Source organism: Megascapheus bottae, chromosome 24, assembly GCF_031878675.1.
Source record: "Megascapheus bottae isolate mThoBot1 chromosome 24, mThoBot2.hap1, whole genome shotgun sequence".
NCBI classification, from domain to species: Eukaryota; Metazoa; Chordata; class Mammalia; order Rodentia; family Geomyidae; genus Megascapheus; species Megascapheus bottae.
Window position 1 is genome coordinate 8,028,742 of NC_143532.1, and position 22,307 is coordinate 8,051,048.

Below are 22,307 nucleotides of genomic sequence, written 5' to 3' on the forward strand. Positions count from 1 at the left end.
CCCCTCTTTTTTTTTTTTTTTTGGTTACAGGCTGGACTATTTCTACTGCCTGGTAGAATCTCCATTTTATGCAGTAGTGGATCTGAGTTATATAAGATCATTCCTGGGGCTGGGAGTTTGGCCTAGTGGTTGAAGTGCTTGCCTAGCATGCACGAAGACCTGGGTTTGATTCTTCAGTACCACATACATAGAAAAAAGCCAGAAGTGGTGCTGAGGCTCAAGTGGTAGAGATCTAACCTTGAAAAAGTCCAAGGACAGTGCTCAGGCCCTGAGCTCAAGCCCAGGACTGGCAAAATAAAAAAAAATCATTCTTGGATCTGAAGTAAACACTTTTTTTTTTTTTTTGGCCAGTCCTGGGGTTTGAACTTGGCCTAGGCTCTGACCCTGAGCCCTTTTTTGTGCAAAGCTAATGCTCTACTACTTGAGCCACAGAGCCACCACCAGCCTTTTCTGTTTATGTGACACGAATTGAACCTAGGGCTTCATGCATACTAGGCAAGCACTCTACCACTAAGCCATATTCTTGGCTCTAGACATTTTAACTGATAAGGCAGTTGGAGATTTAGCTGGTAATTGTTCTTTGCTGTTTCTCTCATTGCATCATATGATTGTTTAACTCTCCGTTTCTCTAGACTCTCCTGCTTTCTGGCTTCCTATATCTTTGAATCCAGGAGACTAGTAGAAGTAAAAACAAGAGAGGGATTTTTTTCATTTTATTTAAGTCATTGACCCTTTTTGTGGGGGGGGGGGAGGGAGGCAGCAGGTTGTGGGGCTTGAACTCTGCTTGGGCGTGGTCCCTGAGCTCTTCAGCTCAAGGCTACCATCCTATCCCTTGAGCCACAGTGCCGTTTCCAGTTTTCTAGTGGTTAATTGGAAATAAGAGGCTCATGGACTTCAGTTCCTGGGCTGACTATGAACCATGATTCTCAGCTCTCGGCCTCCTGAGTAGCTAGGATTACAGGCATGAGCTACTGCATGTGACTTGCCATTGGCCCTTTCTAAGACAAGGCCAGTGGCAGTAGGTGAGTATGGTAAGTCATGTCCCTGCTCAGCACAGTTTTGTCCACTTTGCTCAGTTTCTTCTATTTGAAGTCAAACCATTTGTCATAAACAGGATTCTGCAATTAAGCTTGAAAGTAATTGTAAACCATATTATGGCATACTTATTGTCCATTTTATTTATTTTGCCAGTCTTAGACCTTGAACTCAGATTCTGAGCACTGTCCTTGGGTTTTCTCAAGGCTAGAGCTCAACCACTTGAGCTATAACACCACTTCTGGCTTTTTCTTTTTTTTCCCCAGTCATGGGGCTTGAACTCAGGGTCTGAACACTGTTCTTAGGCTTTCCTCAAGGCTAGAGCTCTACCCCTTGAGTAACAATACCACTTCCCCTTTTCAAGTGATTAGAGATTAGAGTGTCCCCATTCTTTTTTTTTTTTTGCCAGTCTTGGGCTTGGGCTCAGGGCCTGAGCACTGGCCTTGGACTTTCTCAAGGCTAGAGCTCTACCACTTGAGCCTCAGCACCACTCCAGCTTTTTTCTATGTATGTGGTACGGAGGAATCAAACCTGGGTATTCGTGCATGCTAGGCAAGCACTCTACCATGAGGCCAAACTTCCGGCCCCGAGTGTCCCATTTTTTAGTACCTGGGCTGGCTTTGAACCGTGATCCTCAAATCTCAGCTTCCTGAGGAGCTAGGATGAGCCACCATGCCTGGTTTAGCACCCAGCTTTTAAATTAAGATTTTAATAAGTAGAAGTGACATTCGGATTAAATTTGTTTTATGTGTCCTAGTCATTCACTTCTGTGCTTTTCATTCCTGGCCATTAAGCAAGCCGAAAAACCTAGTGAAAGCCTATTCCATGTCTGAACAATGTAAACCAATTCATCTTCCATGTTTAAAATGAAATAGACTGTCATGTGCATTATTGTAGCAGTTTGTGCTCTTCCAGATCCTTGTCTTAGGTCCCTAGGTACAGGGGGACCACCACTGCCCAATGCAAGAGGAAAATATTAAAGGCATTGATGTGCAGGGCACCAGTGGCTTATACCTGTAATCCTAGCTACCCAGGAGGCTCAGATCTGAAGATCACAGTTCAAATCCAGCTCACACATGAAAGTCCGTGAGACTCTTCTCTAATTAACCACCAGAAAGCTGGAAATGGCTCTGTGGCTCAAGTGGTAGAGCCTTAGCCTTGAGCTGGGGACAGCACCCAGGCCCAGAGTTGAGGCCCCAAGGCTGAAAAAAAAAGTTATTGATGTAATAATCTAGAACCATGTAGTTCAGTGCTCTGTTCATTGTGAAGAGGGAAGAAGGTAGAATAAATTGAGTGCAGAGCTGGATGAATAATAATAAATAGCCTGCTGTTAAGATAGGTGAGAAGGTATGCCATGAACACCACTGGCTCTTGAGAAGGAACTAGATTTATCCACACTCTAAGCAGAAGGGCTCCTCTTAAAGTTGGCCATGGCCTCCAACTTAATATCTGGATTTGGATAAAGGACCTGTTAAATGTTGAAGAAAGTAGGAAATCTACAAGATAAAAAGTCTTTTGAGTGTTTAACTTTGTGAGCTGCCAACAATTAGATGAGATGCTAGTTAATGGAAGTTGTAAATGGAAGGCTGGTAGACCAGTTATTCCAGCTAAAAAGGAGAAGTTAATCTGCCTTGAATAAATGGTTATACTATACTTTCAAACTAATTCCTGTAGACCCACTGAGCTACATCCGCATCCCTGAGGTAGTGTATTTTATATTGAAAAGTCGATGAGTCCAGGAGCCCTAAGTTAATTCAATCATCATTTCACTGGTTTGGCAATTTGTGCCTTCTGTTAAGATCTGGATTTGCCTGACATAGCCTAAGCTGGCAAAGTTCCCGGATTTCTGTTTCTCGCTTCTTGGTCACTGATTTCAAGAAAGCCTCATCCACCTCCCTATCTCTAGAGGCAGTCTGTGGCTGGTATAGTATTTCCTGAGTGTATGATAAAAGACAACTGCTAGCTTCTCAGTGCAGATTGTCAATTTCTAGCCTTAAATTGGCTTAAAATAGTCTCCTACTTGTTATCTGAACACATACAGACCCAGTATTGAAAATTAATGGCCCTTAGTGACTTTTCAAGCACTTCTGGTGATTGCTCTGACTTGCCTGCCCTAGATAGTCCTCGATGGGACAAATATGTTCACTAGTCCACACAAGGCAGCCATGCAGGGCTGCCCGGCTGCCTTTGTGAATGTTCAAGGCTAGCAGCTTCACTATCATTTTCATGTGGCAGTAGCAGCAGTCATTTGCTTTTTTTTTTTTTTTCTGGCCAGAACTGGGGCTTGAACTCAAGGCCTAGGCACTATCTCTGAGCCAGTTTCTACTCAAGGCTAGCACTCTACCGCTTGAGCCACAAGCCGCTTTTGGCTTTTCCTCAGTTTATTGGAGGTAAGAGTCTCATGGAGTTTTTTGCCCAAGCTGGCTTGAGTAGCTAGGATTACAGGGGTGAGCCACCAGCACCTAGCATTCACTTGCTTACATTCTTAGAGATAAAGGCTGGAGGTCATCCACAATGGACAATTTATTCCCATATAATACACAGTTTCAGGGATTTCTTTTGTGATCCCCTTAAGCTTTTTGCAACTTTCAGTGTTCTAGTTGCATTTGATCTAAGTTTGACTGCAAACTTGTGGTTCAGCCAGGCAAGGTGGCTCACACCTGTAATCCTAGCTACTCAGGAGGCTGAGATCTTAGGATCACAGTTCAAAGCTATCCTGAGCACTAAAGTCCCTGAGCCTCTTATCTCAAATTAACCACCAGAAAACCAGAAATGACGCTGTGGCTCAAAGGGTAAGGCAGTAGTTTTGAGCTGAAGAGCTCAGGGACAGTGCCCAGGCCCATAGTTCAATTCTACAACTGACAAAGAAACCATATGGTTCAGACCTATAGAATGTTTTTTTTTGTTTGTTTGTTTGTTTTTTTTTGCCAGTCCTGGCCTTGAGCTCAGGGCCTGAGCACTGTCCTTGGACTTTTTCAAGGCTAGAGCTCTACTACTTGAGCCTCAGCACCACTTCTGGCTTTTTGTTTTGTTTTGTTTTTATAACGATAGTTGTTATACAAACATGGTGACAAGCCTTCCTCATTCCATAGTATGTTGCATTGCCAGAGTGGGCTAAAAATGCAACAGCTCAGGAGGCTGAGATCTGAAGATCAAGGTTTGAATCCAGCCTGGGCAGGAAAGTCCTTGAGACTTATTTCCAACTAGAGCTGTAGCTCAAGTGGTAGAGTACTAGCTATGTGCACCCCTAAGGTCCAGAGTTCAAGCTCCAAGACCAGGAAGAAGGGGTGTGGCGTGGAAATAGGCCTCTAGGGTGGTGAGCAGACTCAGGGCTTCTGGTTGGAGGCTGTCTATAGACTGCATTCCTGGATGCAGTACTGTTGATATCCTTGCATTGTTTTACAGCTCTTAAAACCTGACATAGGCCTGATCCTAGCTCAAATGACAATAAATGAGAGGAAGATTTGAGGAGGAATGGGGAGGGGGAGACAGGAGGCGGGGTCATTATCATGAATTTATACTAGGTAGTGCATGCAGGGGCCAGGAGTTTGGCCTAGTGGTAGAGTACTTACCTATCCACCTGGGTTCGATTCATTGCTACCACATACATAGGAAAAGCCAGAAGTGGTGCTGTGGCTCAAGTGGTAGGATTCTAGCCTTGAGAAAGCCCAAGGACAGTGTTCAGGTTCTGAGCTCAAGCCCAGGACTGGCAAAAAAAAAGAAAAAAGAAAAAAAATTGCGTGCAGGTCAGCAAAAGCAGTTGCTGACACTGACAAGTCTGTGTCCTCAAAGGCATGTTTTACTATTTCCTTTCATCCTTGAAATTTGAGTCAAAGTTCTGGTGTGCAATCAAAATTCCCAGGTAAAGGGCTTCACAATTGATGAATAATATTGCTATCAATTTTAGAGTTTCGCAGTGTGGGCTGGGCACTTCCTTTGTGTTTCATCTTTAGCCTTCACAATTTTTGTTTACATTGAGTCTGCCTAAGAGCAAGGATTATGACCTGTGTTCTATTCAGTGCCTCTTGGCTCCCTAGATAAGAAAGGGCTTTTTGTTGTTGTTGTTGTGCCTGAGAACTTCTTTTGCTTAACCACCTAAGCCACAGAGTCAGACTGTGTGTGTGTGTGTGTGTCAGTGTCGGTTGTGGGGCTTGAACTCTGGGTCTGGGCACTATCTCTGAGCTCTTCAGCTCAAGGCTACCGTTCTACCACTTGAGCCACAGTGCACTTCTGGTTTTGTTGTTTAACTGGAGATGAGTCTCATGGACTTTAATGTCCGGGCTGCCTTTGAATTGTGATCCTCAGATCTGAGCCTCCTGAGTAGCTAGGATTACAGGTGTGAGCCACTGGCACCTGGCTACTTTTCTACCTGGTCTTGCTTTTGAACCATAATTCTCAATTCTCAGCCTTGAGAATAGCTAGGACTACAGATATAAACCACCAGTGCCTTGGAAAGATTTTAAAGATTGATTGGAAGAGCTGGGATCAGAAGGCTCATACCTATAATCATAGCTATTCAGAAGGCTAGATCTGAAGATAGTGGTTCAGAGCCAATCCAGGCAGAAAAGTACATAGAGCCCTTTATCTCTAACCAGCAAGCCAAAAAAGCTCTGTCTGGACAGATAGATGGGAGGAAGGAGGAACAAATGCTAAAAGAAGTTTGCATCTCATGTATGAGCTAAGCTCCCCAGTATTTGTCTGCTGTACTTGGTTTTGAACTGATCCTCAAATCTCAGCTCCTGAGTAGCTAGGATTATAAGTGTGAGCCACCAACACCCAGCCAACACCCATTTTTTTTTTTTTGCCTCACATCCTCAACTATTGAACTATGTCCCTAGCCTTTTTATTTATTTGTTGTGGGATTAGAACTTTGGGCCTGGATGTTGTCTCTGAGCTCTTCAGCTCTAGGCTACCTCCCTAACCCTTGAGCCACAACACCATTTCCCTTTATTTTTTTTCTAATTTTTTTTGCCTGTCATGGCGCTTGAACTTAGGGCCTGAGCACTTTCTGCTCAAGACAAGCAGGCTACCACTATAAACACGGGAGAGATAAGAATCTCACACATTTTCCTGCTCTGGCTGGCCTCCTAAGTAGCTACAGTGGATTACAGGTATGAGCCAACCAGTGCCCGGAAGTCCCTATTTTTTTTTTTTTGGTCAATCCTGGGGCTTGAACCCAGGGCCTGGGCAGTCCTTGACCTTTCTCAAGGCTGGCACTCCACGCAAGAGCCACGGCACCACTTTTTCTGTGTATGTGGACCCAAAGGAATTTAACTCAGGGCATGGTTCATGGTAGGCAAGCACGCTAGGTCACAGGCCTTACTTTTTTTTTTTTTTTTGAGGGTCGTGGAACTTGAACTCTGGGCCTAGGCTTTGTCCCCGAGCTCTTCAGCTCAAGGCAACCGCCCCTACCCCTTGAGCCACAGCGCCACTTCCAGTTTTCTTGTGGTTAATTAGAGATAAGCCTCACTGTCTTTCGTGCCCGGTTGGCTTTGAACCAGGATCCTCAGATCTCAGTTTCCAGAGTAGCTATAATTTAATTACAGGCGTGAACCATGCCTGGCTGATCGATTATTTATTGTGGATCATGGGGCTTGGACTTGGCCTGGGCGCTGTCCCTGAGCTCTTCAGCTCAAGGGTACCGCCCTACCCTTGAGTCAAGCCCCACTTCCCGTTTTCTAGAGGTTAATTGGAGATAAGAGTCTCAGGTGCTTTTGTGCTTGGGCTGCCTTTGACTCTTGATCCTCAGATCTCAGCCTCCTGAGTAGCTAGGATTTTTGGCTTTAGCCACAGCGGACTGTCAAGTCCCTATTTTATTTTATTTTTGCCAGTCATGGGGCTTGAACTCAGGGCCTGAGCTCTGTCCTCGGGCTTTCTCAAGGCTAGATCTCCACCACTTGAGCCATAGCACCATTTCCAGCTTTTTTGTAAGCATGTGGTACGGAGGAAAAGAGCCTGGGTCTTCGTGCACTCCACTAGGCCGGACTCCCAGGCCCACGGTCCCTAACTTTTAATGGAGCTGCCGCGGCAGCCTCCCCACCACACCAAGAGGCTCTCAGATTCCAGCACCCCACTGGCTGGAATGTGTTCACATCCATAGAGCTTCTTTCCTCCCCGCCCCAGCCATTGAACCGGCTACATATTCCACCGGCCTTCTGGGTTGTGGCAACCCCACTTCTTTAGCTGTTTCCCTCCTCCCCCTCTTCCTGTTACGACAACTTAGGCCATTAGACAGACCCCGCTCCTACCCACGCTTTCAAAGCATTCCCAACACCCTGCGAAGAAACTCCTCCTCTCTGCCCTCCTCGGTCTGAAAGGCCTTTCCAGCGCGGCCTCCGCCCGCGCCTGGCTCCCGGTTCGCGGGTCCACGCCGGCTGGGGCGGGGCTCTCATGGACGACGCAGGCCACGCCCTCCACTCCGCCCCTCATTTAAATACGCGACGCCGGCGGGTGCGTCGAGCTCGCCGCGGATCCAAGATGGCGGCGTGTGGACGTGTACGGAGAATGTTCCGCTTGTCGGCAGCCTTGCATCTACTGCTGCTAGCGGCGGCGGCCGGGGCCCAGAACCCCCCTGGCCAAGGTGGCCACAACCAGGGCCAGGGCGTCGGGGGCAACTTTGCGTCCATCGTAGGGCAGGCTGGAGGTGGCGGCCTGGCAGGTCAGCAGCTACCCCAGCTACCTCAGTCATCGCAGCTTCAGTTCCCGCAGCAGCCGCAGCCGCAGCAGCAGCAGCAGCAGCCGCCTCAGCCTCCGCAGCCGCCCTTCCCCGCCGGTGGGCCTCCGGCGCGGCGGGGCGGAGCGGGGCCCGGAGGGGCCGGCGGGGGCTGGAAGCTGGCTGAGGAAGAGTCCTGCAGAGAGGACGTGACCCGCGTGTGCCCCAAGCACACCTGGAGCAACAACCTGGCGGTGCTGGAGTGCCTGCAGGACGTGAGGGAGGTGAGCAGCCGGGACAGGCCGCGGAGGCCGGGCCTGCGGAGGGCCCCGAGGAGCCGCGGGTGCCGGCCGGCCGCCCGCCCGGCTCGCTCGCTCGCGCCCTGTGTGCGGCGCTGGCTGTCGCCCTCCCTCCCTCGCCTCTCACACCCCGGTGCATTCGGGGAAATGAGCCCCACCTCTACCCCTTCCCTGGTGCTGCTTGCCTCTTCCCGGCGGTCGGGGTCTGGGACGCCGTCCGCCGAGGCCTGCGCGTGTTTCTTCGGTTTGCTCCTGTCTTTTGTGTGATGCTATCTAGGTAGAAGGTGGCTCCTTCTGGAAAACCAGTTGACGATTTTTGCCGGCAGTTTCTTAAACATTTTTTTTTAAAAAATGCGTGTATTTTTTTCTTTTCTTGTTTTATGTTAAAGATCTGTTTAGGTTTTAGCAATGGGTTTTGTTTGGATCGGAAACCTGGGTTTTGTTCTGATGTGTGTGGATTGTAGCCCCAGCAGAATTTACTCTCTATCCAGATTCTTTTGTATCTAGGAAAAACTAATCTGTTGTTTACCTAACGTTGAAACGAATGTATCTTTTGTTTTTGTTTTGTTTTGTTTTTTTCCTTCCCACTTGATTTGGTCAGTTGGTAGCGAGGCTTATCTTTAGGCTTATTATTTCAACTGGAGTGCTACATTTTGAAAGTTAGTGCCAGCATTTGAAGCTGTGGTACATACATACATAGACAGTATTTGTGATTGGATTGAGTGGCCCTTCTGAGGTCTGCATATAATTTTAACGATCCCTCTCCCCCATCTTACTGGGAATGGAAATGTGAGCCTCCCACATGGAAATGCTACAAGCCAGAACTACATCCACAGTTCTTAACGGTATCTTTGAGTGTGTGTGCGTGTGTGCGCGCTCGTGTGCTAAGCCTGGGTGCTGTTTCTGAGCTTTTTGCACAAGGCTACTGCTTTACCATCGGAGCCACAGTTCTACTTCCACCTTTTTGGTGATTAATTGGAGATGAGGCTCATTGACTTTCCTGTCCTGGCTGGCTTCAAACTGTGATATTAAGATTTTGGCTTCCTGAGTAGCTAGGATTACAAGAGTGACCCACAAGCTCCTGGTTTAACAATCCCTCTTAGTGAGTTCTTAGATTTTATGCTATTTGTATAATTCAGTTAAGAGTTGTTGATAATTTCTTTTTTTTTCTTTTCTTTTTCTTTGGTTGGTCATGGCTTGAACTTGGGTCCCTAAGCTCTGTTGCTCATGGCTCTACCGTTTTGACCCACAGCACCACTTTCAATTTGTGAGTGGTTGATTGGAGATAAAAGTCTCGTGGACTTTTTTGCCCAGGCTGGCTTTGAATTGTGATCCTCAGATCTCAGCCTCCTGAGTAGCTAGGATTATAGACCTTATCTAATGCTGCAAACGTCAGTGCACATTTGACAGTTTTCAAAGTGTGAAGGTAAATTTAGATTGAATACTTTCTTCAAAAGTCTAGGTAAATATAATTAGACCTAAAGGTTAACAAGTACCAAGAATATGATTTCATTTCGTTTGGGATGCTTTATCTTCCAAATTGTTCATGCTGGAGGCATAAAAAAGTGATAGAGTACCAACCTCATAAATGAGTGGTCATGAGTACAAACCCAAATCCTACAAAAGAGGAAATGAAGAATTTGTTTAAAGCCACAAGTTCTTTGCTCTTGGCAGTTCCTCTTTCACTCCAGTCTAATATTTGCTCTAATATTATACAAAAATAATTGAGAAAAAGAAAAGACATTCATAATCAGAAGACTGAAAAGTTTTCAGAGCCACCAGAAATTTGGGGTTTTGTAGGGTGGAGAGAGGACTGAGAGGGCTTTATGCCCTTTGCTTACTGGTCTGGCCTGGCATATTACCTCTTGACCCACACCAGCAGCTCTACTTTTTGTCAGTTATTTTGGAGATGGAGTGTGTGTGTGTCTGTGTGTGTGTGTGTGTGTGTGTGTGTGTCTGTGTCTGTGTCTGTGTCTGTGTATACTGGTGTTGGGACTTGAACTCAGTGCTTGGGCACTGTCCCTGAGTTTTTTTGCTCAGTGTTAGCACTCTGCTAATTTGAGCCATAGTACTGTGGCCTGAAATTTTAATCTCCAATTCTGATACTGATTTTATGATTCCTAAGAAGGATATTATTTCAGAAGCTACATTTTTTTTTCTTTCTTTGAGGGGATAATAATATGTAACTACTGAAAAGTGTTAGGTCTTAAGTTTTGTAAGGCTCCAGATTTAGTTCTGGGACTCAGAAAAATAATTGTGTTCTGGTTAAGAATGAGTAAATTAATGAATGTGGTTTTATGTTTCAGAAGAGGAAAAGTATCATGTAAATTGGAGGTAGGACTGCTTTGGAATTAGGAGGAGCCAAATTTCCAATTTGATGGATTTCTCTCCAAGTTTCTTTTCTTTGTTCTTTTCTTTTTTTTCTTTTTCTTTTTTCTTTTTTTTTTGGTGGGTTGTGGGGCTTGATCTCAGGGCACTGTCCTTGAGCTCTTCAGCTCAAGGGTACTGTCCTGCTCTTGAGCCAAGCCCTACTTCCCGTTTTCTAGAGGTTAATTGGAGATAAGAGTCTCAAGTTCTTTTGTGCCTGGCTTTGAACCTTGATCCTCAGGTCTCAGCTTCCTGAGTAGCTAGTATTACAGGTGCACCCGACTTCTCCAAGTTTCTTTTCTGTGTGATACTGGGATTTGAGCTCAGAGCCTTTTGCTTATGAGGCAGGCATTCTGCCACTTGAACCACACTCTATTCCTTTTCATTTTAGTTTCTTTTTACATAGGATCTCACATAGTTGCCTAGTTGGCCTTAGAGTTTATCCTCCTTCCTATGGTTTCCCCACTTAGCTGGGATCTTAAGTGTGAACTACTGTGCTAGCTTCTTTTTTGAGAGTAGAGTGCTTGCCTAGCATACACAAAGACCCAGGTTCGATTCCACTGCACCACATACATAGAAAAAAAGCTCAAAGTGGTGCTTAAGTGGCAAACCACTAGCCTTGAAGAAAAAAAAGCCCAGTGACAATTCTCAGACTCTATGTTCAAGCCCTAGGAATGACGAAGGAAGGAAGGGGAGGAAAGAAAGGAAGGGTAAGGGAAGAATGGAAGGGGGGAAGGAAGGAAAGAAATATTGAAAGAAGAGTTCTGTGTGTACTTGTGTGTGTTCTTTAAAAGTTATTGTTACCAAAGAAACCAAAAGGATGTTTCATTCCATTTTGAGAATTGATTACGTCTGATTTAAGTGTTTTGAAGAACAAATTAAGTAACATACTTTCAGTTTGTGTAATATATTTTGTTGACAACACATTCAAAATATGTGTACAAGGTAGTAAAAATGCATATGAACTACAGATTATTTCTCACAGTTTTTTTTTTCAGGCACTTTGACCATATTTTGAAGGTAGGTGTTATATATGGGGTAATTCCTTTTTTAACACCAGCAGATGAGTCATGCTTTTAAAAGGGCCCACTGTGCCCAAAATGCCCATTCTTAAATAGTAGATGAAATAGTGGTGATGGTGGGGGAGTAGACCTGATTTCATATGTGAGAGTGTGTGTGTGTGTGTGTGTGTGTGTGTGTGTGTGTGTGTATCACTTCATTTATCCCCACACTTTTATTTTGGGAACATAGTGTTGGGAGACTGACATTTGAAAGCATACAGTGTTATTCCACTTATAAATACCTCCATGTATGTCTGTGATAAAAGATATAAACTAATCAAAACTGAGGTGTTATTTTTGTATATAGCTGTACCATGAAATACTTTTTTTTTTTTTTTTGGGCCAGTCCTGGGGCTTGAACTCTAAGGCCTGTGCACTGTCCTTGAACACTTTTTGCTAAGGCTAGTGCTCTGCCCCTTGAGCCACACTTGGCTTTTTTCTGAGAATATGGTACAGAGGAATGGAACCCAGGTCTTTGTGCATCCTAGGCAAGCACTTTACCATTAGGCCAAACTCCCCGCCCTAGCCTTTTCTGTTTATATGGTACTGAGAGTTCAAACTCAGGGCTTCATGCATGCTAGGCAAGCATTCTACCACTTTGCTGCTACATTCTCATCCCCTAAGATGAACCATTTTGCATATTGAACAGTAATCAACATTTTAGCATTACAATCCATAAAGCCACTTTCAGACTCATAGATCTTCATCTATGAGTCACCGTTCTTAACCTTTGACTACATTGCATACCTTAGTAGACCATGTCAATCTATTATCTCTTTTAATGTTCTTACTGGCTCCTGTGAGATGGATAGTGTTATTTTATTATCTTAGTTGAGAAATGGGCTCACATATAAATGACATGTCCTGTATTAAACAGTGTTAGTGGTAAAGCTTTGTTTAGCAGGTCCTCTTTGATATACTTGCTTTTCATCTGCTAGATGTGGCTGTCTTTTGCACAGCATCTGTGTGCTGCCTCCCTTTTCTCCTCTCCCCCTCCTAGTCCAGTCAGTCCCCTGTGCCCACTCCTTCTGCCATGTATGCCCCTGGCCCTTCCCACGTTATAATTGTGTGTGTGTGTAGGTCATAGGACTTGATCTTGGCCTGAGTACTGTCCCCGAGCTCTTCAGCTCAAGGCTACCATCCGACCCTTGAGTCAAACACCACTTCCCGTTTTCTAGAGCTTAATTGGAGATAAGAGTCTCAGGTCCTTTTGTGCCCAGGCTGGCTTTGAACCTTGATCCTCAGATCTCAGCCTCTTGAGTAGCTAGGATTACAGGTGTGAGCCACCACACCCGGCTCTACATTAAATATATCCCCCCAAAAAACATCCTCATGACTCAGGAGAAAAAAAAAAAAAAGATTGTAACTTGTAACTTGCCAGTCAGGAAAATAAACAAGCATGTGGCTTTTGAGGACGACACCAGCTTATAAATGGACACAAAGTGGGACTAGAATCCTCTTTATTATTTGTGTGTGTGTGTGTGTGTGTGTGTGCACACCAATCCTGGGGCTTGAACTTAGGGCTTGAGCACTGTCATTACGCTTTTTCCTCAAGGCTAGTACTCTACCACTTGAACCATAGCACCACTTTCGACTTTTCTACATATATGGTACCAAGGAATCAAACCCAGGTCTTTGTTCATGCTAGGCAAGTACTCTACCACTAGACCAAATTCCTGGCCTCCTCATTACTTAAAAAAAAAAAAAAATTTGGTGCTGGGTGCTGATAGCACATGCCTGTAAACCTAGTTCCTCAGAGGCTGAGATCTAAGGATTGCTGTTTGAAGCCAGCCTGGGTAGACAAAACCACAGGTCTCTTTGCTCCAATTAACTAGTAAACATCTGGAAGTGAGGGTGAGACAACTGGTAGAATAGCAACTAGAAGGGAAGGTGGGGAGAAGCAAAGCAATCTCAAGGCCTTGAGTTCAAGCCTGAATGTCAGCACACACACAAATACATTAAAAAAAAAAAATTGAGTGCTGGGTGAGGTGGCTCATGCCTGTAATCCTAGCTACACAGGAAGTTGAGATCTGAGGATCACAGTTCAAAGCCAGCTGGGGCACTGAGGACCGTGAAACTCTTATCTCTAACCACTAGAAGAGGAAGCAGTGCTGTGGCTCAAGGGATAGGGTGGTAGCCTTGAGCTGAAGAACTCAGGCACAGCTCCCAGGCCCAGAGTCCAAGCCCCTCGACTGACAAAGAAAAAAATAAACAACTATGAGTAGTAGCAGTTCTTATGAATCCAGGCATTGTATATCTTTCAGGGAGATGGTCCTTCATTATCAGACAATGCTGACTTAATTGCTAGTCTGGGTCTATCATGCACAGAAATTTTGCCTCATGAAACAATTCACCTGAAACAAACTTTGTATGAGTGCAGTAGAGGAGTTATTATTATTATTTTTTTTTTCTGAAATGATTCCATGGAACAGCACAAAAAGCAAACTGGGACTAGAACTGTCATTGCCATTAACTACTTGTGTGACAGTGAGCAAGTTAACTCACTCTAACAAGGTTCCTTAGGTGGTAAATGAGAATTCTAGGCAATAGTACAATTTCTAAGGTCTTTGTTACCTAGTCTATGTGAATTGATTCCTGTAGGAATGTGTTTTATGGTTTTTAGATTTTTATGTGTGCTGTCTCCTGATTACACACACACACACACACACACACACACACACACACAATTTTTTTTTTTTTTTTTTTTTTTGCCAGTCCTGGGGCTTGAACTTCAGGGCCTGGGAACTGTCCTTGGCCTTTCTCAAGACTAGAGCTCTAACACTTGAACCACAGCACCACTTTGAGCTTTTTCTATGTATGTGGTGCCAAGGAATTGAACCTGGGTCTTCATGCATGTTAGGGAAGCACTCTATCATTAGGTCAAACTCCCAGCCCTGATTCCCTATCTTTTTCAGAGGGAAATAGTAATTTGAAATAGCAGTTAATCCAAATACTATTTGACTTTAGGACATGATTGTTTCATTTGAGCCAATAAGGAATTCCTTTTATGTGAACTCAGTGATTGGAAGTAGTCTTAACCACATAATCAAGACATTATTGACCTCCTATTATACACCTATCATTTGTGGGAGAACACTAGTATTTTAGGACATCATCATTACCTTCGGTTGGTTTGATAAATGAGAATATGATCAAGAAGCAATTATGTAAGAGTGTTAATCACTTGATGCCTGTCATGCATACAATAAATTCTTTTAGGGCAGTGAAATGAGCACAAGTCAGGATTTAGAATCCAGCTCTGCTATTCTTGTAGTTCTGCTAAGTGAAGATGTACACAAATTGAAGGGTTGGGGTATTTTTGTACAGATACTGGGCTTGAAGTTAGGGCTTGGGTGCTGTCCCTGAGCTTTAGTGCTCAAGGCTAACGCTCTACCACTTGAGCCACAGTTCTATGTTCACTTTTTTTTGTAAGTGGTTAATTGGAGATAAGTTTCCTGGATGTTCTTGTCTGGCCTACCTTTGAACTGGGATCCTTGTTTCTCAGCCTCCTGGGAAGCTAAGGTTACAGACGTGAGCTGCCTGTACCTGGCTGAAATTAAGTCTGAAGTGCTTATTTGGGTCCGAGGTAGAGATTGCTCATCATGTGCCAGGCTTCTGGGTTCAATCCCTAGCACTTCCAAAATTTAAAATTTTTGAACTCACTATACTTTTGAGTGCCTATTAAACTAAGTAACTATAATGTTAAAATATACATCACCAGTGGTTCCTGCCTGAAATCATCGTTCATACCACACATGCACATGTTTTGGTTGGTAAACACTGAAACTGGATTATCTCTTTAAGACTTTCCCAGCCTTGGTGCTTCATAATTTTGTGACATGAGAAAACATGTGCAAGAATTGTAAGCACAGATTAAGGGAGATGCTTTGAGGAATAAAAAGAGCCAAACTAAAATAGTATCAAGATTTTTTTTTAATTTTCTAGAAGTTAAAGGTTCTATATCCACTAGTTGGTTTTCCAGGACAAATCTAAATATGAGGTGTGTGTGTGGGGGGGAGGGATAGTTTATGTCTAGGTACCTGTACTAGGGCTTAAACTCAGGGCTGCAAGCTGTCCCTTAACTTTTTTTCACTTAGTGCTAGTGATTTATCACTTGAGCTGTACCTTCTTTTCTGGCATTTTTGGTAGTTGATTTCAGATAAGAATCACATGAATTTTCTACTTTAGGCTGGCAGCCTCTTGAGCAGTTAGTTAGGAGTGCCCACCAGTGCCCAGTTTGACTTTTTTTTTTTTGAGACAGGATCTGCCTTTGGACTAGAGATTAGAGATCTTCTGGAGTGCTAGAATTGTAGGCGTTCACTACTATGCCCTATTGAATTTGTTAAATCCATTTTTATCTATTTTTATCCATCTGAGATGAAAATAATCCTAGAGATAATTGAGAGTTACTTGTAAAACAGTATTGTCATTATGGCAAATGCTTTTCAAAAAGTTTCTTGATGAGAATGCTGCTTTATAACAGATAATTGCTTAATAATTCATTCTTCTGTAGAAATACAGTATTTGAACATATCAAAAGAGGAAAGGGTGTACTGATTCTAATGTGTTCAAATAAATTTAGCCAGCAGTAATCCAAAAAATAACCTCCTGCTTATATAAAATAGATTGGTTATTTAGTGTTGTGTATGTGTGTGTATGAGACAGCACGAGTGTGTGAGAGTGTGTGGTGATTTGGGGACTTAAATTCAGGGTCTTGTTGCTGTCCTTGAGCTTCCCCTGGCACCCCCCCCTTTCACTCAAAGCTAGCTGTATACCACTTGAGCCACAGCTCCATCATTTCCACCTTCTCCCCCCCCCCCCAATTTGGTAAGTTTATTAGGACCTGTTTATTTAGTGTACATGAAGTCTTTTAGTGTATTGGTAGGATTTTTTTCTTGTTTGTTTTAGAGAAGAAAGGGGAAGAATCTTTTTTTTTTTTTTTTTTTTTTTTGCCAGTCCTGGGCTTGAGCACAGGGCCTGAGCACTGTCCTTGGACTTTCTCAAGGCTAGAGCTCTACCACTTGAGCCTCAGCACCACTTCCGGCTTTTTTCTATGTATGTAGTACCGAGGAATCGAACCCGGGTCTTCATGCATGCTAGGCAAGCACTTTAACCACTAGGCCAAACTCCCGGCCAGGGGAAGAATCTTACTATTTCCCAGGCTACCCTTAATTCCAATACTCATTGCTTAGCTGTTTGGTATTTTATGTTTTTTTGTTTGTTTTTGCCAGTATTGGGGCTTGATCTCAGGCTCAAGCTTACTCAGCTTTTGTACATAGCTGGCACTCTACTGTTTGAGCCATGATTCAGGTCCAATATTTTTCCTGGTTACTTGAGATGGGATCTTGCAGACCGCCCCCCCCCCCCCCACATTTCAGAACTGTAAACTTCAGCCCTCCAGATCTCAGCTTCCTAGTAGCTAGGACTACAGGCATGAGCCATTGGCACCTGGCCTAGATATAGTATTTCTTTGCATTACTCACTGTTATATATAAATAGTAGTAATTGTGAATAATCTAATACCAAAGAGTGATTGAATAGATTATGGTATGCCCATGCAATAAATTTGTATTGCTGCGACAAAGAAGGTCTTTGGGCTGAGAGTTGGCCTAGTAGTACTTACTTAGCATTTGTGAAGGCCCAGGTTTAATTCCTTGGTATCATGTACATAGAAAAAGCCAGAAAGTGGTGCTGTGGCTCAAGTAGCAGAGCTCTAGCCTTGCGAAAGCATGAGGACAGTGCTCAGGCCCTGAGCTCAGGCCCTGAGCTCAAGCCCTGCCCCCCAAAAAAAGGAAAAAAAATAACACAGTCTTTGTATCTGATATGGAAATAGCTCAAAGACTGATTATGCAATGAAAATTAAGCTATAGCTCAGTAGAGGGTGCCACCTTTTTTTATTTTTGTAATCAAGGAGTCAGAATAAGAAAATAAAGTATAGGACCAGGCGCCAGAGGCTCTTACCTATATTCCTAGCTACTCAGGAGGCTGAGATGTGAGGATAGCTGCTCGAACCAGGCCAAACAGAAAAGCCTGTTAGACTCTTATCTCCAAATAACCACCAGAAAACCAGAAGTGGCTTTGAGGCTCAAAGTGGTAGAGTGCTAGCCTTGAGCTGAAGAGCTTAGGGACCCCACAACCGACAAAAAAAGGGGGGGGACTGAGAATATAACAGTATTCGCATGATTTCTAGTATGTGTAAAGCCTTAGTTTTAATACCTAGTATGAAAAAAGAATATTTGCTTGAATTTGTATGATAATGCTATTAATGCTCTAGAAGGATAAGAGGAAAAAACCAGGAGAGTGAATGTGAAACTTGTCACTGTGTGTGTGTGTGTGTGTGTGTGTGTATGTGTGTATGTGTGTATGTGTATACGCGAGCGTGCATTCATCCATCCACGTGTATACACATATTTACTTTGGGGCCATACTGGAGTTTAAACTTAAGACAGGCATGTGCTCTACTGCTAGAACCATTCCACCCAGCCAGTGTTTGTTTTTTGGTTTGGTTTGGTTTGGTTTTTAATAGTGTTTCATATTTTTGCAATCCTGGACTGAAATCCCCTTAACAATACCTTTCAAGTAGCTAGGATTACAAGTTTTCACTAACACACTAAGGGTCAACTTGTTTTCGGAACTTTTAGCTAATAATAAGTCATTTATTTACCAGCATGCAAGTAAAATATTTCCACTCAGTTTGAGTTATTTAGTGTAAAACTTAACTGCTATATCAGACTATATAGTACCAGTGGGTTAACACAGGAGACATTGTGGGAGATCGCCTACCATCTGGTGTTCCCAGACTCTGATTCTTCCCATCTAGTGGTTTGGTCATTCCCTTGGACTTTGGAGCTTCTTCCCTCCCTTCCCCTTGATTTCATTTCAACATGTTAGTTTTATAGGTATAATACATCTCTTCCAACCCCACCCATCCCCTCAGTTTTCCTAGTTGCATTTTCACATATGTACATTACTGCATTCTCCCATCTTTAGTTTCTTCATTCGCCTACCTCCCTCCCTTTGACCTCACCTACCCCCTACAAACTCATATATAATATACATATACACATATATACTATATATACATATATATATATATTTTTTTTTTTTTTGCCAGTCCTGGGGACTGAACTCAGGACCTGAGCAAAAGTGGGCTTTCCTCAAGGCTAGTGCTCTACCACTTGAGCCATAGCACCACTTCTAGCTTTTCTATGTATGTGATACCAAGGAATCTAACCTGGGTCTTCCTGCATGCTAGGCAAGCACTCTACCCCTAGGGCAAATTCCTGGCCCCAGAACTCTTATATTTGTAATAATTGAAAATTAGCCACCCTGTTATTAAAGACTAGGTTTTTTTTGGGGGGGAGGGGTGCTAGTCCTAAGACTTGAACTCACGGCCTGGGCAGTGTCCCTAAGATTTATACTCAAAGCTAGTGTTTTACCACTTTGAGTCACAGTGTCATTTCCAGCTTTTTGGTAGTTAATTGGAGATGAGTCTCATGGACTTTCCTGTCCAGGCTGGCTTTGAAATTTGATCCTCAGATTTCAGCCTCCTAAGTAAGTTAGGACTAACATCCACTTCTAAAATGAAATTATCAGGACCAGGAGTTTGGACTAGTGGAAGAGTGCTTGCCAAGCATGTAAGAAGACTCAGGTTTGATTCCTCGGTACCACATACATAGAAAAAAAAGCTAGAAGTGGTTCTGTGGCTCAAATGGTAGAGCTGTAGCCCTGAGAAAGCCAAGGACAGTGCTCAGGCCCTGAGTTCAAGGCCCAGGACTGGCAAAAAAAAAAAAAAAAAGAAAGAAAGAAATTGCCTGAAATTCTAATTGATAAGAGAGTTACAAATAATAATAAATGTGCCTTGTAAAACAACACACCCTAAAAGATAGTTTAAAAATGTATTTCTAGGGCTGGGAGTTTGGCCGAGTGGTTAAGGTGCTTGCCTAGCATGCATGAGGACCCGGGTTCGATTCCTCGGTACCACATACATAGAAAAAAGCAGGAAGTGGTGCTGAGGCTCAAGTGGTAGAGCTCTAGCCTTGAGAAAGTCCAAGGACAGTGTTCAGGCCCTGAGCTCAAGCCCAGGACTGGCAAAAAAAAAAAAATGTATTTCTAGGGGCCAGGAGTTTAGCATGTATTTCTAACACAACTTAGTTGGTTAGTTTGGCACTGGTGAGGCAACTTATAGTAACATTTCCAAGGTGGTGCTATTGTTGTTAAAAGAAGACCCAAAGAGAAGACTCAGTATTTTTCAGAGTGAAGGACCATGGAAAGGCTTACCTTGTACTGATAATATTTTTGGAAAAATGAAGCCCTTTAGTGAAAAGTCAGTTTAGCCTAGATTTGTTTTAGGCGAAGTAGGAAAAAAAAGTTGTGAATAGGAGAATGTCATGACAAATAGTTACGGAAATGTTCTTGAGAACACGGGTTGATGGCAGAGCACCGGTAATTTCCACCTGTGATCTTGGCTACTGGTGAAGCTGTGATCTGATGGTCGCAGCTCAAAGACAGCTTAGTCTAGGTAGACAAATCCGAGTGACTCTTATCTCCCGTAAATTAGCAAAATGCCAGAAATGGAGGTATGACTCTTGTGATAGAATTCCAGACTTGAGTAGAAAAAGCTAAGCAGAGGGTCACGGTTCTGAGTTCAAGTTCCAACCTGTTTGTGTGTGCATGTGCGCACACAGACACACACATACACACATGTGAATGTATGTGCGCGCGCATGCGCTGAGAATATGAATTCAAGTGAAGAAACACAGAGCAGATAATTGGATGAATTGCTGCTGAAATGAAGCCTTGCACTAGGAAAGAAAGACAGGTTGCAGCAGACTATTAGCCATGAAGATGGAGACAAAACTAATAGAGACTGTTTATCCAGAATGATTTAGAATGCTTTTCTTTATCAAATTAACAGTATGGATAAATATTGTTTCATTCTTGTTGGAAACTTAATGATAGGTGCTAAGAATGTGGTTATCATGCATCTTACCTTCTGTTCCCAAAAGATTTTGTCTCTGCTTTCCTTGCTTGTGCTTACCACCCAGGGGAGGAGGTGGCCATTAGGGAATCATAAAGTAAACAGATCATAGCTATGTTAAGTGGAAGTCTTTTCCTGAGAAAATGCGGAGAGAGTTGAAGAAGTATAGAATTTAACTATGCAAAGAAAGAAGTTTAACTGTTAGAATATGTAATTCTTAGCTTCTGTCGAGTTTAAAATGACAACTGGGCACTTAAAGCAATTTCCAGAAAGAATATGTAAATTTGGAACCAAATCTTGAACTGAATTTAAATTTTATAGTGTTCCAGCTTAAAAGCCTGTGGTTGGAGCTATGAAAATGGTTGGGACCTCTTAAAGAATGTGTAAGTAGAGAGTATGATTTCAAGATCTGAGCCCTGGGGAGTGCTCCTAATTAAGGGTTGGAAAGAGGCTTGTTGAGAGAATTGAAGGGAAGAAGAGGAATGGATGTACTAGACTTCAGTTGTGGAAGCCAAGGGAAATCTAAAAGGAGGTAGGTAGTAATCACTAGAGTAAATAGAATCGACACAGTTAAAGCCAATGATAAGTAAAGGACATAATTTTTAGAAAAATAGAACAGTTTCTGTAGAATTTGGCTTTTAGTTACTTGAAATTACAAATGTCCTTGGGAAATTTGATAATTAAAAGGAGAGGTTTTAACCCAGTTAACTGAAGGTTTTTCAGGATTAAAAAAAAAATCAGGATTAGAGCTGTACCTCAGTTTTTTTAACATTTATAAAACCTCTACCATTTGAGTGTGAAGATAAAAAGAAAGAATCAGCCAGAGGGTGAGAGAGGAAAAAAGTAGACTGGGAGGGATAGGAATGGGACTTAGTGGTAGAGTGCTTGACTAGCATACACGAAGCCCTGGGTTTGATTCCTCCATAATACATATACAAAAAAAGCAGAAGTGGTGTTGTGGCTAAATGGTAGAGCACTATAGCCTTGAGAACAGAGAGGCTCAGGGGCAGTGCCCAACCCCTGAGTTCAAGTACCAGGACTGCCAAAAACAAAAAGCAAAACAAAAAAGTTATCTCCAAGAGTAATCATGACTTTTTTTTTTAAGTTTCAACATGAAGTCCTATAAAGTAAGCAGAAGAAAGTTACATATTTTATAGTAACAGCTCAACTTCTATTTTAGGATCTTACCATTTCCACTGCTAGACAAAGAGCTAGTTAAAGTGACAATGATACCCATTAACTTTGAAAGTTGAGGAACTGAATATTAATAAGATACAGCCATCAGAAAGTAATTTTATTCATGTATTTCACCAAAGTTTCTGTCCATAAAGATGTTCTTTTCCTGACTTTATTTTCATCATGATTTAATGAAATCCCATCTGCTGAGTTTAAATGACCAACTTAATTCTTAACAGATGTATTAAGAAAGGGTAGAACCTCACCTCATTTATTTATTTCATTTCTTTTCCTTTATTTACTTTTTTGGCAGTTCTAGGGCCTGAACTCTGGCCTGGGCTCTGTTCCTAAGCTCTACCACAGAAGGCTACCGCCCTACCCCTGGGCCTGGGTGCTGTCCGCACACTTTTCAGCTCAAGGCTACCACCCTACCCTTGAGCCACAACTCCACTTAGGTCTCTCGGCTTTGTATTGCCTGGCCTGGCTTTGAACCAGGATCCTCACATCTCAGCCTCCTGAGTAGCTAGGATTACAGGCACCTGGCCTGGCCTCCTTCTACCAGTTTAAGCCACAGCACCTCTTGTTGTTTCCTGAGGGTTGATTGGAGATAAGACCCTTATTCTCCTATCTTAGCCTCCTGAGTAGCTAGGATTATAGGCATGCGTCACCAGCACCAGCTTTTCAAGGAAGTTTTTTTTTTTTTTAGTAACCCATTTTCCATATTCTTCAATGTAGGT

General features: G+C 43.2%; 1 protein-coding gene across 1 annotated transcript in view; it reads left to right on the plus strand.

The window, feature by feature from the left end:
• The first annotated feature begins 7,510 nt into the window (after positions 1 to 7,510).
• Positions 7,511 to 22,307, plus strand: part of Glg1 (golgi glycoprotein 1) — a 72,064-nt gene continuing 57,267 nt past the window's right edge. The window contains exon 1 of the mRNA XM_090357281.1: positions 7,511 to 7,971. Within this exon, the coding sequence (XP_090213407.1) occupies positions 7,513 to 7,971 (459 nt within the window). The 5' untranslated portion in view covers positions 7,511 to 7,512. The remainder of the gene's footprint in view (positions 7,972 to 22,307) is intronic.